General features: G+C 41.9%; 1 protein-coding gene across 1 annotated transcript in view; it reads left to right on the plus strand.

Annotated features, from left to right (window-relative positions):
• The window catches only part of lrp1bb (low density lipoprotein receptor-related protein 1Bb), a gene marked incomplete at its 5' end in the record, with an annotated part of 288348 nt that overhangs the window by 192010 nt on the left and 78595 nt on the right, over nt 1-17743 (plus strand). The window contains 6 exons of the mRNA XM_042319665.1: nt 1209-1398; nt 3094-3298; nt 8208-8400; nt 13274-13399; nt 14282-14410; nt 16567-16686. Of these exons, the coding sequence (XP_042175599.1) occupies nt 1209-1398; nt 3094-3298; nt 8208-8400; nt 13274-13399; nt 14282-14410; nt 16567-16686 (963 nt within the window). The remainder of the gene's footprint in view (nt 1-1208; nt 1399-3093; nt 3299-8207; nt 8401-13273; nt 13400-14281; nt 14411-16566; nt 16687-17743) is intronic.

Raw genomic sequence — 17743 nt, forward strand, 5'->3', positions numbered from 1 at the left:
CATACAGTTAGCTTTATCTATTTAATTTAATTTGGTATTTTTGGTCACTATTGAATTGCCATTCAAATATCCCTGCTCACTAAGATAACAGTAGAAATTCAATCAATGAATGAGACACCTGGAATATGTCAACTCAATATTTTTTCAGTTGATGTATGAACAACAATGGTTTTTGGCAGAGACTTCCCAATGCCCTGCATGGATATATGGATTTCAGTTTACTTCGTATTTTCCTGGAATTATGTTTGTTTGGACTTGTCAATGTCCTTCAGCTGTGCCAGTGGCATCAGATGCACTGTGTGTATTACAGGTTGATTAATGCCTCGTATATTCCATTTAAAGGTGCAATATGCAGAAATCGATCAGCCGGTTCCTGGTTGCTAAAATTCGAATAGTTCGCCTAATTTCAGTGTCAAAACAAGCACTTAGAGAATAATTGTACCATCTAAACTGCTGTGAAATATCTTTTCAGGAACCAAGAATATTGTATTTTCAGCTGTTTGAAGCTTGTGTAAAAAAACTAAAGTTAAAGACGCAAAAACAAAACTTAAAGGGAGCATTGAAATAGCGCACATAGAACAGATCTACAGTGTCTTAGACTTGCTTTCATTGCAAATTACAGATCTATAACTCCCATTTCGATGTGAATTTGGTCAGGTCGGCCAAAAAGTTACATATTGCAGCTTTAAGTATTTCCAATGAACATGTGAATGTGACATTGCTGGATTTGTTATTATATTTCACAATGTGCAGAGTTTATATTGTGTGTGTGCAGGAGTTACAATGAATTCAACTTTGTGGCTGTAATTCCCTACACCAGTGTTTTCCAACTTCAGTCCTTAAGTACCCCCAACAACACACATTTTTATTGTAGCCCCAGACAAACTCACATGATTCAACTCATTAAGGGTTGATCAGGTGTGCTTGTCCGGGGCTGCAACAAAATTGTGTGCTGTTGGGGGTACTCGAGGACCAGAGTAGGGAAGCATGGTGGTATGTGCAAGTCAACATTTCATCAAAAAAAATCATTGGCTTTGTTCACCCTGAAGTGGCTTCAGTCCTGTCCACCTTCATCAGTAGAGTCAAATGTACTTCATGTATTACCAGTTGATTAATGCCAAGTCCATTACATGTTAGAATTTACAATGAATTAGTGGAGGCTGGATGGTTGGATGATCATGGTGACGCTCATGTCTGTGTCCCCCCAGATGTGGGTTCAGTGGAGGGGTTGGCGTACCACCGTGCCTGGGACACTCTGTACTGGACCAGCTCAACCACCTCCAGCATCACCAGGCACAGCGTGGACCAAAGTCGGCCCGGTTCCTTTAGCAGAGAGGCTGTGGTCACACTCTCTGAAGACGACCACCCCCATGTCCTCGCCCTGAATGAGTGCCAAAAGTATGTGGTTCTGGTTCTACTCAGTTTCCCAGCTTGGTCATTGTCACAACATAGGAGTTGGCAAGACAGCACAACCACATCTGGGACCAGGCTGGTCTTTTTAATAGTTTGTTGCTAAATTATATCTGAATTTGTATACCACCCAACTGTAGTTCTGTAGCTACTACTTCAGATGCAGTATGTCATTCTATGCCTGAGGCTATGGTTGTATGCCTTTGCTCAACAGATATATAAGCTCACAATCATATCGGGTGCATTACAACACAAGACATGCCTCCTTGGACAGAGAGAAATGTATTGCTGTCTTAAGACAATTCCATCTAACAAAGTTCATTTCAGACCTCAGTGGACCTTTTGTTAGAGCAATCAGTATAATTGTACATGACCCATACAGTATGTATTCAGTTCTGTAGAGAAGACTGTATCTCCACGGTGTAGTGAAGGAGAGACATCTAATTGGTTTGACACACTCCCATTTCAAGAAATACTGCCGGCAGTGCTTTCACAATAACTAACAAATGTTCCTGTTATATCCATTAAGAAATAAAAGCACGTCTCAATCTACGGTAATTACACGTCAAGAAGGTTATCGCGGAATGCTGACCCAGAGTTCACTAACTAATTAAACTCTTGATCTTAGTGTGTATGCGTTTAGTTCTTAATTTGGCAAGTTTTCAAACAAACTCCAGAATGCTGCTAATTTGAATTTCATCTGCTATAATAAATTAGCACTCTCTGACATATTCTTACTAGCCCTTATGAATCAATACAGAATTTCAATGTTGTAAACATATTCTACTGTAGGGAGGATCCAGGATAACCATATCAAGGCCTATCTCCAAGTTCAACCTTTGCTAAGAACTTCAAAAGTATTGATTGTTTAACTTTGAAACAATTTCTTGTAGTTTGAATGAGGATATAAGCCCTCTACTTTTAGTGCTCAGTATCGTATCTATAACTGTTGTACACTGCAATACAATTCACAGATTCCTTTTATTTAGCAAAACCTACTTCAGATAGATCTTCCATTTATTTACACTCCCACACGATTGTAATTTGTAATATTCTTAGTAGTCAGCTCAAAGAAATGTAAATACACATTCTGTCTAGCATTCATTGAGTAGCAAAACTGAAACTGAGGCAGCGCCTTATCAGAGATGGGAGCTGCAGTAGCTCCTGCAAGGCGATACTAACACAGCCGACACAAAATAAGGAGCAGATGACAGGTCATGCAGGCCATCGTGAGTTATGGGATCACTAGATAACAGGAGTGACACAACCAGATAGAGCAACAGGCAATATAGAACGGCTGCCTGTGAATAATTCTTACAGTGATTAGTGTTTATTTTACCCTACAAAGAAAGGCAAGGAGCTTGACAAGTTACAATTGCAGTCCTATTTAAGCCATCATACACTCCCCTGATTCAATTTCAGAGAACATTTGTTTTGTCCTCCTCACTGAGGGGGTGTAAATATGTCTGAGGGAAAATGTGCATAAAGAGATATCGGATCGGGGTTACATCTGTTTGCAGTGAAGGTGGAAATTGCTTTTAGACTTGAGATAAAAGACTAGTAATAGATAAAAACAACATACTTTTACTATCCATCTTTCCTGTTCCCAGTCAACTGACTTCTTTGAGGTGATTTCTCAAATGTCCATCTAGTTAATAGTAGGTTTTTGAATGTTTATTTCAGCCTGATGTTCTGGACTAACTGGAACGAGCAGCGTCCCAGTATTATGAGGTCCACCCTGGCTGGAAACAACATGAAGGTGATCGTCAGCACAGACATTCTCACTCCTAACGGACTCACCATCGACCACAAAGCTGAGAAGATCTACTTCTCTGATGGAAGTCTGGGGACGATAGAGAGGTGTGATTACGACGGCTCACACAGATATGTGAGTATGACCAACATGAGGATTCCATATGTATGCCGCTCTTAATGCTATCACAGTTACACTATGTTACACCATGGGCTGGATTACGATGCACTTTTAATGGAGATTAAGCATGCTTTTTAGTCCAGAACTAGGTTTAATCTGTGTCCTGGGAAGCAGCCGTAAGTGCTGAACTTAAGTCATACAATGAATGACATCGTGGCATTTTATTAACACATTCTAATGAATGTCCCAATGTCCCATCTTATCATGCATGACATGCTACAGCTTGTTTGACTTGGTCTGTAGAAAAGACCACATCATTTAGACGTATTGATTGAATCTCACTAAGGACCAAAAGTATAGGCAGTTCAAAAAGGCAATTACTTCTTGTTGAACCAACATGTGTTCGGACGTTGTCATGGGCCGTAGCTTTCTATGGAGGAGAGAAATTATATTTGAAACATGGTAGACACAAAGGCAATGATTCTCTGCTGAAATGTCAAAGTATTATGTCCCCTTAAACTGAGATGGGACTAATTTTATACTCGTTACATTATCTCCCATTCCTGTTGAGCCTGATGGCATTTTAGCCATAATACAAATGGACAGCTTCTGTAATACCTCTCAGCATTCTTTTCATATATTATATCTCAAAAGACAGAGTGAATCGTTTACTTAATTATAGAAGTCATTTCCCTTCAAAAGTAAAGGAGCTCAGAAAGAGGGTCGGTCTAAATTTATCCGTGAGAGGTGCCATGCATAATATATATTCATAGTGGTGAACATCCAGGATATGTATCCCCAGCATGTAAAGGATTACATTATAATTTGGCTCTCCTCTTTGCCGACGGTTTAAATTTGTGCTTGACAAGATCTATGTGACTGAGGACCTTGACCCATCTCAATTTGTTACCCATATGTTTGCAAAAGCAGGGTTGTGCATCACAAAAGTCACATCCTTTGGGTTCCCGCGTTCCCCGCCTGCAGTCTTTCTCCTGCTAATGAAAGCTCACACAGAAGAGCCCTGTGGGGGAGTGCCCGTCACTGTCCCAATTAGAATGTGAAAATTAAGCAGAGCTAACGGATTATCAACAGAGCAGTGGTGGGAGGGAGGGAGAGGGAGAGCTTCCTGCCATTATGTGTGATGGTGTGGAGGCGATGCGGGGCGGTATGGGGGCAGGGTGGTGCAGAGTTGTACTGTATGGCTCCTCCAGCCCAGTGATCTGGGAGTGTCATTACAGCCTGACAGCCTAAGACTGTGACTGTGTGACACCCCTTTCCCCCCTTCTGCTCTGACAGACATGAGATGAACACAGAGTACAGCAGTGAGCTCTAAAGGCCCACTTGCCCTCCACACTCCACTGTGGCATTTTAAGTGGAGCTGTTGTGCCATTACCCATGCTGACGAAAGCCTAGAGAGCCCGCTTGAGTATGTGATGGGGATAAGATGTTAACACATTCAGGCAGTGAAAAGACAACCTTTTAGGTGTGAAGAGACTGAATACTAATTAAGAACTGGTAGTCAAGGGTGGTAAGCATGTGGCTATATGATCACTGAATATGATTTTCAAGATTTATGACCATCCCAAATCCCAAAATAATGACAATTTTCTGAATTGAATTGCTTTTGAAGAATGTGATGTTTCAATTTAAAATGTAAGCTTTTTTTTAACTACCAAGTCAGTTAAGAAGAAATTCTTATTTGCAATGACGGCGTACTGGATAACAGTGGGCTAACTGCCTTGTTCATGGGCAGAATGACAGATGTTTACCTTGTCAGCCTGGGGATTCAATCCAGCAACCTTTCGGTTACTGGCCCAACACTCTAACCACTAGGCTACCTGCCCCCCCAAACATGAATTTAATCAGACATTACTAAATTTCATATATTTTCATATATAATATAATATAATATATATATATGAATTTAATCAGACATTACTAAATTTCATATAATTTCATATAAATTGACGTACTTATAAACATTATTGAGAGCTTAGATATATGAGTTTTGCAAGTAATATAGTACTTATGCTGTTATGTTCAATATGCTCAGAACATACATATACAGTACCCGTCAAAAGTTTGGACACAACTAGTCATTCAATTTTTTTTAAACTATTTTCTACATTGTATAATAATGTGAAGACATCAAAACTATGAAATAACACATATGGAATAATGTAGTAAAAAAAAAAAAAAAAGTGTTAAACAAATCAAAATACATTTTAGATATTTTAAAGTAGCCACCCTTTGCCTTGATGACAGCTTTGCACACTCTTGGCATTCCCTCAAACAGATTCCAGATGTTTTGAAGGAGTTCCTACATATGCTGAGCACGTGTTTTGCTGCTTTTCCTTCACTCTGTGATTCAACTCATCCCAACCCATCTCAATTGGGTTGAGGTCAGGTGATTGTGGAGGCCAGATCATCTGATGCAGCACTCCATTACTCTCCTTAATCAAATGCCCTTACACAGCCTGGCGGTGTGCTCGGTCATCGTCCTTTTGAAAAACAAAGGATAGTCCCACTAAGGGCAAACCAGATAGGATGGCGTATCACTGCAGAATGCTGTGGTTGTCATACTGCTTAAGTGTGCCTTGAATTCTAAATAAATCACAGACCATGTTACCAGCAATGCATCCCCCACACCATCACAACTCCTCCACCATGCATCATGGTGGGAACCACACATGCAGATATCATTCGTTCACCTACTCTGCGTCTCACAAAGACACAGCGGTTGGAACCAAAAATCTCAGATTTGTCTCATCGGACCATAGGACAGATTTCCACAGTCTAATGTCCATGTGTCACGATTGTTTGAATGATTGGACCAAGGCGCAGCGTGCGTAGAATTCCACATGTTTAATAAATAAGAAACTCACCAAAAAAAAACAGAAGAAAAACTAAACGTGATGTTCTGTGCTGCTCACAGGCAGCTACACAAAAACAAGATCCCACAAACAACAGGTGGGAAAAGGCTGTCTAACAGGTGGGACAGCTGCCTCTGATTGGGAGCCATGTCAGGCCAACATAGAAAACGAAAAACTAGAATGCCCAGCCTAATCACACCCTGACCTATCCAAATAGAGAAATAAAAAGGCTCTCTAAAGTCAGGGCGTGACACCGGGCTTCTCGTGTTTTTTGGCGCAAGTCTCTTCTTCTAATTCGTGTCCTTTAGTAGTGGTTTCTTTGCTGCAATTCGACCATGAAGGCCTGACTCAGGTTGTTTCCTTTGAACAGTTTATTTTGAGATGTGTCTGTTACTAGAACTCTGTGAAGCATTTATTTGTGCTGCAATCTGAGGTGCAATTAACTCTAATGAACTTATCCTCTGCACCAGAGGTAATTCCTTTCCTGTGTCGGTCTTCATGAGAGCCAGTTTCATCATAGCGCTTGATGGTTTTTGCAATAACACTTGATGAAAATGTTCCGTATTGACTGATCTTCATGTCTTAAAGTAATGATGGACTGTCAGATCTCTTTGCTTATTTGAGCTGTTCTTGCCATAATATGGATTTGGTCTTTTACCAAATAGGGTTATCTTCTGTATACCACCCCTATCTTGTCACAACACAACTGATTGTCTCAAACGTATTAAGAAGGAAAGAAATTCCACAAATGTACTTTTAACAAAGCACACATGTTCATTGAAATGCATTCCAGATGACTACTTCATGAAGCTGGTTGAGAGAATGCAAGCTGTGGCTACTTTGAAGAATCTGAAATGTAAAATATTTGTTTAACCCCTTTTTGGTTACTATTTCATAGTTTTTTTGGGGTTGTTGTTTTTTTGTGTGAATTTTTACTATCTTGTCTCATCGCTACATGGTTGAAAGCCTGCGTCCTCAGAAACACAACCCAACCAAGCTGCACTGCTTCTTAACACAGCGCGCCTCCAACCCGGAAGCACCAATGTGTCGGAGGAAACACCCCGTGCACCTGTCGACCTTGTTAGCGCGCACTGCGCCCGGCCCGAGACAAGAATATCCCTACCAGCCAAACCCTCCCTAACTCGGACCACACTAGGCCAATTGTGCGGTGCGGCCGGCTGCAACAGAGCCTGGGCGTGAACCTAGAGTCTCTGGTGGCACAGCTAGCACTGCGATGCAGTGCCCTAGACCACTGCACCACCCGGGAGGCCTGTTATTTCATAGTTTTGACATCTTCACTATTATTCTACAATGTAGAAAATAGTAAAAATAAAGAAAAACCCTTGAATGAGTAGGTGTTTCAACTTTTGACTGGTACTGTACTTTAATTAGATTCTAAGAGATTTGGAACACAGTAGTATTTAGACCTTGTGTACAAAACTAGCGTCCTCTCTAATTTAATTTATTGTCAATAAGTTCTGTCAAAATCCTTCTGGCGGCCTTGTCGTTTCTCTCTCACTCTCCCCTGATAGCCAGTTGTTTTCCCTGTAACACGTTGGGCTCTTTTAATCAACACCTGTCCTATTAATCCCTGTATGGTAGCAGGGCTAATGTGATGGTTACAAGCGTGTCCCACTAATGGCTGAGACTACAAAGCTGTAGGAAAGCAGAGTGAGACTCCCGAAGGGAGCCGTCTGTCTGATGTATGCCTGCCTCCCTCTCCACGAGACTGTCATTTACTATGCCAACATCTGGGTTAAGCACTAACCTCGGGGAGGGGTGTGTGTGTGCTTTTCTGTACAGGGGTTGATGATGCAGTGATTAATTTCCTAGTGCAATCTGTTTTTCAAACAAAATCAAACAAAAGCATTTGATGTTTAGAAGTAACAGATATGAAGTCTTTGAAAATCATATAATGTGTTTAAGTAGACTACAAGGAGGTAGAGGGTTTAGCTATGGCTTTATATTGGCACTGTAGACATATAACATAGCATTTGATGGCTGCCAAGTTCTGAATGCTTTAACTGATGTAACTGCTTTGTAACTTACAGGTCATTGTGAAGTCAGGACCAGGAACGTTCTTTGGCCTGGCTATTTATGGGGAGTTTATCTTTTGGTCAGACTGGGCTCGCAGGGCCGTGCTGAGATCCAACAAGTACACAGGTGGAGAAACAAAGGTACTGCGATCAGACATCCCCCACCAGCCCATGGGAATCATTGCTGTAGCAAACGACACCAACAGCTGTGAGTATTCTCCCTGGAATTACTTATCTCAAAGAGAAAGAGACTGTTTGTGAATGTTTTATTTGTATGTGTGAGTGTTTGGAAGCCTGTGCTGTGCATACACGTATATACAGTGCCTTTGGAAAGTGTTCAGAACCCTTTACTTTTTTCGCATTTTGTTACGTTACAGCCTATTTTAAAATTGATTAAATTGTTGTTGTTTTTTTCTCACCAATCTACACACAATATCCCTTAATGACAAAGCAAAAACAGGTTTTTAGAAATTTTTGGTAATTTATTTAAAAAATAGATAAAACTGAAATAGCACATTTAGATTAGTATTCAGACCCTTTAGACAGTCCTTGGTTGAAGCACCTTTGGCATCGAGTCTTCATGGGTATGACGCTACAAGCTTGGCATACCTGTATTTGGGGAGTTTCTCCCATTCTTCTCTGCATATCCTCTCAATCTCTGTCAGTTGGATGGGGAGTGTTGCTGCACAGCTATTTTCAGGTCTCTCCAGATATGTTAGATTGGGTTCAAGAACCTTCAGAAACTTGTCCCGAAGCCAATCCTGTTTTGTCTTGGCTGTGTGCTTAGGGTTGTTGTCCTGTTGGAAGGTGAACCTTTGCCCCAGTCTGAGGTCCTGAGTGCTCTGGAGCAGGTTTTCATCAAGGTTCTCTCTTGACTTTTCTCTGTTCATCTTTGCCTCGATCCTGACTCGTCTCCCAGTCCCTGCCACTGAAAAACATCCCCACAGCATTATGCTGCCACCACCATTCTTCAACGTAGTGATGGTGTGAGGAAGTGGAGGCTCCTCCTCAGAGGAGGACATCCTCAGTGAGTTTCACAATTTTATACATTTTAAAACATTTAAAAGTTATCCTTTTTAGATAAAACTATACTAAATATAATCACGTCACCAAATAATTTATTAAAACACACTATTTTGCAAAGAAGGTCAGTATCCTCAACAGCACAGTAGGGTAGCATCATGGTGTAGCCAGAGGACAGCTAGCTTCCGTCCGTATCCAATTGATAGTTACAGTCCTGTCCCATCTCTGAAACTGCCGTACAGACTCAGGAGAGGCGAAGGTCGAGAGCCGTGCATCCTCCGAAACACAACCCAGCCAAGCCACACTGCTTTTTGACACAACACCCGCTTAACCCGGAAGCCAGCCGTACCAATGTGTTGGAGGAAGCACCGTACACTTACCGACCGTGTCAGTGTGCATTGCGCCCGGCCCACCACTGGAGTCGCTAGTGTGCGATGGGACAGGAAAATCCCTGCCAGCCAAACCCTGCCCTAACCCGGACAATGTTGGGCCAATAGTGCACCTCCCCATGGGTCTCCCATGACATGTTGTCCACCCAATCAAATGATCAGAGAATGGATCTAGTACTGAAAGAATAAGCTACAGCTAGCTAGCACTACAGTGCACAACATGGTGAGTAGTTGACTCAAAGAGAGAGAAAGAAAAAAGTTGAACCGTTTTGAGCAAATTAATTTCTTCCTAACTGAAGGAGAAGCAAGAGAGAAAGAGAGAGAATTTGTCATAATTTCTTTTCCATTTCACTTACTTAGCTAGCAAATGCAGCTAGCTAGTTTAGCCTACTGAAACACCCTGCTCAAACAGAGGGATGCTATGTTAGCTAGCTGACTATGGCTATCGAACACTGGAACTCTTCCATGTCAAGGTAAGCTTTTGGTTTTACTAATTTATTGCCACCGGGGCCCGCCGGAGTAACTGCGTACACTGTAACGTTACTGCATGACAGTAGCGTGTTTACTAACCCGTTAATACTATCAGCTATGCTGACTATGATGTTACTTTAGCTAATATGGTGACAACGATGTAGGCTGTGTGTAGCGGTTTGGTTTGGAAAGGTTTTTTCGCCTGGTCACATACAGCTGATATGTTGTGCATTGAAGTCCACAAGCAAGGGAAGAGGTGAAAGGATGGGAGCGCATAATGGAGATGCGAGAAGGAATACAACGTGGCTGCTATGAAACTGTGAACTGTGTTTACAGGTCTATTCATTCTATTGATTTTGTTAAAAAACATTTCTTAAACAGAAGCAAATGGAAGAAAACGGGGATAGACATACCTCAATTTGTACGATATATCTTGTTTGCAACTAATGATTAAACCCACTATCAGCTAAATGCAGGCAAGTGTGCAAGGCGGTATTGAATGTTTCTGTCTGTCCATGTGTCACTGTCTGTCACATCAAATTTGTCTCTCGACCTGTGTGCACCTACATTGTAAACTTTCATTCATAGGCTAGGTTGTAGCAACCTCATGATGGGTATATGGAAAATGTGAGTATTACGTAGCAACCTAAACCTATCGCTGTTGCATTTATCTGGGTGAATGGAATGTGAATGACAGTCATCCAATATGCTATAAAATAAACAAGGCCATCTTCTTGAAAAATAATCGTCCTCCCTCATCTGAAACAGCACTGACCGCCACTGGTGCCAGGTTTCCTCCAGACGCTCCTCCAGAGTTCAATCTTGGTTTTGTCAGACCAGAGAATCTTGTTTCTCATGGTCTGAATGTCTTTAGGTGCATTTTGGCAAACTCCAAGAGGGCTTTTATGTGACTTTTACTGAGGAGTGGCTTCCGTCTGGCCACTCTACCATAAAGGTGTGATTGGTGTAGTGCTACAGAGATGGTTGTCCTTCTGGAAAGTTCTCCCATCTCTACAGAGGAACTATGGAGTTCTGTCAGAGTGACCATCAGGTTCTTGGTCACCTACCTGACCAAGGCCCTTCTCCCCTGATTGCTCAGTTTGGCTGAGCGACCAGCTCTTGGAAGAGTCTTGGTGGGTCCAAACTTCTTCCATTTAAGAATGATGGAGGCAACTGTGTTCTTGGGGACCTTCAATGCTCCCGAAATGTTTTCGTAACCTTCCCAAGATCTGTGCCTTGACACAATACTGTCTCGGTCCTCTCTGAACAATTCCTTTGACCTCATGGCTTGGTTTTTGCTTTGACATGCACTGTCAACTGACCTTATATAGACAGGTGTGTGCCTTTCCAAATCATGTCCAATCAATTGAACTTTCCACAGGTGAACTCCAATCAATTTGTAGAAACATCTCAAGGATGATCAATGGAAACAGGATGAACCGGAGCTCAATTTCGAGTCTCACAGCAAAGGGGCTGAATACTTATGCAAATACGTCTTTTCTTTTTTATATACATTAGCTAAAATTTCTAAAAAGCTGTTTTCGCTTTGCCATTAAAGGGTATTGTGTGTAGATTGCTGAGGATTTGTTTTATTTAATCCATTTTAGAATAAGGCTGTAATAAAATGTGGAAAAAGTCATCGGGTCTGAATACTTTCCGAAGGCACTATAACTGCTGAATAATAGGACATGTGGGAGATAAGAATATATCTATTAGTGTGAACAATGTTTGTTGGTGTTTTTTAGCTGTCATTGATAGATATGTGGACTAGATAGATTTGCTTGCATTTGTTTGTTTAATTTAGTTTGGGTGTCTTCTCTTTGCTATAGTTCTCCACTTAAACAAGTCACAGCAGTGTATTTATCTACCAGGGCTCCTTATAAATTACGATGGTCTTATTTAGCTGGGAAGAAACTAAACCTGGCAACTTAATGAATAAAAGCGTATCCTTGAGATGAAGAGGAGGGCTCTGAAGTGTTGCATATGTAAGAACTAGGACATTGGGAAAAGGACTCAAGGGCGTCCCAACGGCTTGACTCCCTCTGTGAGGATGCTGAGAGGGACTTTTCCTTCTCATTTTTTTCATCATCACAAATGATTGCAGACATCACCCTCTGACCTCTCCGTCTTGCCAAAGGGATGAGTAACACCTTGCAACGTTAAAGGAAAGAATACTGCTCTTTATTTCAAATGCCACTTAGCAGATACTTTTATCCAAAGTGACTTACAGTACAGTTAATGCATACATTTGTTGTACATGTATGGGATCCCTGCGTGGATTGTACCTACACAATTGTTACTGTCACACTCTCACATGTACCAGCTGACCCCTGTTGTTCTCACCATAGTTTTCACTTCCTGGTTGTGAAATGTAAATTAAATGGTAGAATCTCAATCGCATACTCCTCGCACCCTCTTTCCTTGCCTCATTTTCAAAAAACATTCTGGGGGAGGGACCCCTGGCTTTCTCATCCAATGGTTTTGAGAAGGAGGCGAGGAGAGAGGACGCAATGTGTATGCAATTGAGATTCTTCCAATGTCTTCTTATCTTCATTAGTCTTCCTGTCTGTCTGTCTTTCTTGTCCCTCTGTAATCAGATGACTCCAACCTGAACCTGGGGGCTCTAGGAGCACTTACAGGGGCTTGCTGAGCCATCACACACACACACACACACACACACACACACACACACACACGCATCCCTTACACAGACACTGATGCGTGAATGGGTTTGAGGGAAGGGAAGAAAAGCTATGGTTCATTTGACATGTATCTCTCCGGTGAGCGCTTGTGATGCTGGCACTTTATCGTTTCCCTTCTCTCTGCATCCCTTGCTCTTTCTTTATCAGGGAGGATGAGACCATACCTGCTTGTTCCTGTCACACTGACTGAGCTAATGCATCTTTTATGGTGGGCTGGTGGGAGCTGGGGGTTGTGACCGTTGGTGTTGAAATAAACTCTATGCTATTTGAGATTTAGCCCTTAATAAACTGGTGACGTTTAGTTTATTGGTCTCTCAGCATTATTAAAGGTTCCTATAAACAGTTGATATTCAACATTCGGAATGGCTTTGACGTTACAATATTCTGTAATAATTGCAACCTCACTTTGTCTTTTTGCCTTCTGTTATGTCTATAGCATCTGTTGTTGGTCTCTTGTTATGTCTATAATATCTCTGGTTGGCTGTGTGTTTTTCAGGTGAGCTGTCCCCATGTAGAGTCAATAACGGTGGCTGTGGTGACCTGTGTCTGTTGACCCCAGATGGAAGAGTCAACTGTAGTTGTCGGGGAGCACGTGTCTTATTAGATGACAACAAATGCATTTGTAAGTCATGAGGTTTTGCCTTTTTAAACAGTCATACATTCAATAACCTTGCAATTCTTACAACAAATATAATGTAGTTCATTGCTCTAGATTTTCAGATTGACAAAAAAAAACATTCTGAGAGAAATGTTCCCTCTTTAGTTATTGTCTATACACTTTTATTCACTGGCAACGACAGGCCGTTTTAGGCAGTTGTACTACTTTAACAACTGAACAACTTACTTTAGGTGGAGAATACACACTGACTATATCAAACAAAGGGAACACCTTCCTAATATTGAGTTGCACTGCCCCACACCTTTGCCCTCAGAACAGCCTCAATTTGTCGGGGCATGTAGTCTACAAGATGTCGAAAGTGTTCCACAGGGATGCTGGCCCATGTTGACTCCAATGCTTTCCATGGTTGTGTCAAGTTGACTGGATCTCCTTTGGGTGGTGGACCATTCTGGATACACATGGGAAATTGCAGAGTTGCAGTTCTTGACAAAAACCGGTGGGCCTGGAACCTACTACCATACCCTGTTCAAAAGCGCATAAATATTTTGTCTTCCCCATTCACCCTCTGAATGGCACACATACACAATCCATGCCTCAATTGTCTCCAAGCTTAGAAATCCTTATTTAACCTATCTCCTCCCCTTCATCTACACTGATTGATGTGGATTTAACAAGTGGCATCAATAAGGGATCATAGCTTTCACCTGGATTCACCTGGTCAGTCTGTCATGTTTTGTATACTCAGTGTACAGTGTATGTACTTTTACAGCTAAGCTTAGTGCAGCTTCTGAAAACTTTGAGACCACAGCTAAAACCATTATGGTGAGAGAATAAATCAACATTTGACTTGACTAAGCTAATTAAACAAGTTATCTACTTTTACAGCAGAGAATTCCTCCTGCAACATCCACACAGAGTTTGAATGCGGAAACGGCGAGTGCATCAACTATCAGTTCACGTGTGATGGAGTAGCTCACTGCAAAGACAAGTCAGATGAGAAAATGCAATATTGTGGTAAGCAATTGATCTTACTATATATTGTCATAGGCCCTCGACTCCGTCTTAGGAAAACCTGTGCCAATATATCCTCCAAACACAGGCTTCTCGTGCATTATCACTTAACTACATGCTAACAAGATAGCCTGGTCAAATACTATGTGCTGTAACCATCCATATGGCATGACAACAATAGCAGGGTTGGCTACAACATGGCCTGATCACTGACACCGATGAGACAGCCTATAGGGAGGAGGTCAGAGACCTGGCAGTGTGGTGCCAGGACAACAACCTCTCCCTCAAAGCGAGCAAGACAAAGGAGATGATCTTGGACTACAGGAAAAGGAGGGCCGAACAGGCGGCCATTAACATCAATGGGGCTGTAGTGGAGTGGGTCGAGAGTTTCAAGTTCCTCGGTGTCAACATCTCTAAGGAGCTATTATGGTCCAAACACACCAAGACCGTTGTGAAGAGGGCACGACAACACCTTTTCAAATCAAATGTATTTATATAGCCCTTCGTACATCAGCTGATATCTCAAAGTGCTGTACAGAAACCCAGCCTAAAACCCCAAACAGCAAGCAATGCAGGTGTTGAAGCACGTTGGCTAGGAAAAACTCCATAGAAAGGCCAAAACCTAGGAAGAAACCCAGAGAGGAACCAGGCTATGAGGGGTGGCCAGTCCTCTTCTGGCTGTGCCGGGTGGAGATTATAACAGAACATGGCGAAGATGTTCAAATGTTCATAAATGACCAGCATGGTCAAATAATAGGTCTGGGACAGGTAGCACGTCCGGTGAACAGGTTTTCCTCCTCAGGAGACTGAAAAGATTTGGCATGGGTCCCCATATCCTCAAAACGTTATACAGCTGCACCATCGAGGGCATCCTGAACGGTTGCATCACTGCCTGGTATGGCAACTGCTCGGCATCCGCCATTAAGGCACTACAGAGGGATCGTAGCTATGTACGGCCCAATGCATCACTGGGGCAGAGCTTCCTACCATCCATGACCCAAGTCATAGACTCTTCTCTCTGCTACCACACGACAAGTGTTACCGGAGCGTCAAGACTCGGTCCAAAAGGTTCCTTAACAGCTTCTACCCCCAAGCTATAAGACTGCTGAACAGTTAATCAAATGACCAACCGGACTATTTACATTGAGCCCCCACCCCCTACTCGCTGTTTATTATCTATGAATAGCCACTACCCCGACCTACAGTACATGTACAAATGACCTCGACTAACCTGTACCACCAACCATTGACTCCGTACCGGTACCCCCTGCATATAGCCTCATTATTGTTATGTAATTTTATTGTGTTTTTATTCAATATTTTACTTTATTTAGTAAATGTTTTCTTACCTCTATTTCTTGAACTGCATTGTTGGTTAAGGGCTTGTAAGTAAGCATTTCACGGTAAGGTCTACAGCTGTTGTTTTCGGCGCATGTGACAAATCAAATTTGATTTATTGATGTCGTTATGATTTATGGTTGTTGATATGACAACCATACACTCTTAGAATTTTTTACAAATTTGATTAATTTATTCATACAATTTCATCCTTCCACAAGATATAGTCCCAACACAAATCTAGGGCTGCTACCCAAGTTGACTGGTCGTTCGTTCCATCGGTTCGGTTGCCGGTGACGTGACCCAGTCATTGAGTCTTTCTGTTCTGTATCTATGGACGCGACCCAGTCGTTCGTTCTAAATGTTCTATTGCTATACTGGCTGACCGTTCTTGTCCCTTGCTTGCTTGCTAGCCAATTACAGCTAGAAAAAAGGGTTCCAAAAGGGTTCTTCGTCTGTCCTCATAGGCAAAAATGTTTTGGTTCCAGGGAGAACTATTTTGGGTGCATTTTGAATCTGCTGTGGAAAGGTTCCTACATGGAACCCAAATGTATTCTACCTGGAAACAAAATGATTCTACCTGGAACCAAAAAGGGTTCTTTAAAGGGTTATCCTATGGGGACAGCAGAAGAACCATTATAGGTTCTAGATAGACCCTCTTTTTTTCTAAGAGTGTAGAAGAATTGGCTAGAGCACATACAGTGTGGGACTCTGCCAGTTGTAGTCTAGAGGACGTCATGTGAAGAAAGTGACAGTAGCCCAAGGACTACCATTAGCATTTCCTTTCAAAGTGAACCTATTTTGTTTTGTCATTTCGCCAGACAACAGGATTTGTAGGAGAGGCTTCAGGGCATGCTACAACCAGCGCTGTGTGGCCAACAGTCGTTTTTGCGATGGGGTCGATGACTGTGGGGATAACTCAGACGAGGCCTTCTGTAACAGTGAGTATGGATAGACTGCTTAATCTCCCAGTCAATCCTGATACCTCAGAAGGCAGGTCCCTCTCTGCTTACGTAGGTGGGTGCGTGTGTGTGTGTGTGTGCAGCACTGCAGGCTCCACACTGGGCTAAGCCCATCTCTTTAATGAGCCCCAACATCACATACCAAGGATACCACATACCACATACATACCACTCCTCAGAGACAGAAGGGGAGGATGTTAGGCACAACATGTTCAGAAAATTATCATTAAAGTGGCTCACTCTTCGTGTTGTCATTTTCGTCATCATTTTCTACAAAAGGATAAGTAATCATGCAAAGATGGCCCCTAATCTCCAATATTTATAATTGCTATTCAAATCAAGTGGTATTCAAAATCCAATTAGCTATTATGTTTGCTATTTTTTTTTATTTTGTTTCTGGGGCTGTGATTCAGCAGTTGGCCCAGAGGAAAACAAACCTAGCACTGTTTAGCAGGAACTTAATGTTCTTTAAACCTGAAACAAGACAATTAAGAGAGTCTGTGAGGCAGCAGTTCTCTAAAGATGGATGAAGCTTTCCAGGACTGTGAAATCAGGCACATCTAGCTGTAATGTGTCTCAACGCATGCAGTCGGTTCAGTTATTAATGGTAAATAATCAACAATACCCCTGTTAAAACATGTAATTATATGCATCTAAATGAATAGACCAAAGTAAATTGAGCAAGAAAACCCCTTCTCTTCACTAGATCTATCAAAGATAATGTCTTAGTATCTAATGTGCAGTGGTTAATTAGTAAGGCTCATAATAACAGACCATAAATGGCTTTCCCATAAACTAAATGATCATAAATAAATCCTGAAATTATCATGTTTTTAGATGACTCGTGTTTGTTTTTTTATTTGCTTTGAACTCATTCGCGCGCACACTCTCACACACACACACACTAACACACACGCACACACACACACACACACACACACACACACACACACACACACACACACACACACACACACACACACACACACACACACACACACACACACACATATATATACCCTGACATCCTCCCTAT

Source organism: Oncorhynchus tshawytscha, linkage group LG03 (genome assembly GCF_018296145.1).
Source record: "Oncorhynchus tshawytscha isolate Ot180627B linkage group LG03, Otsh_v2.0, whole genome shotgun sequence".
Lineage (NCBI taxonomy): Eukaryota > Metazoa > Chordata > Actinopteri > Salmoniformes > Salmonidae > Oncorhynchus > Oncorhynchus tshawytscha.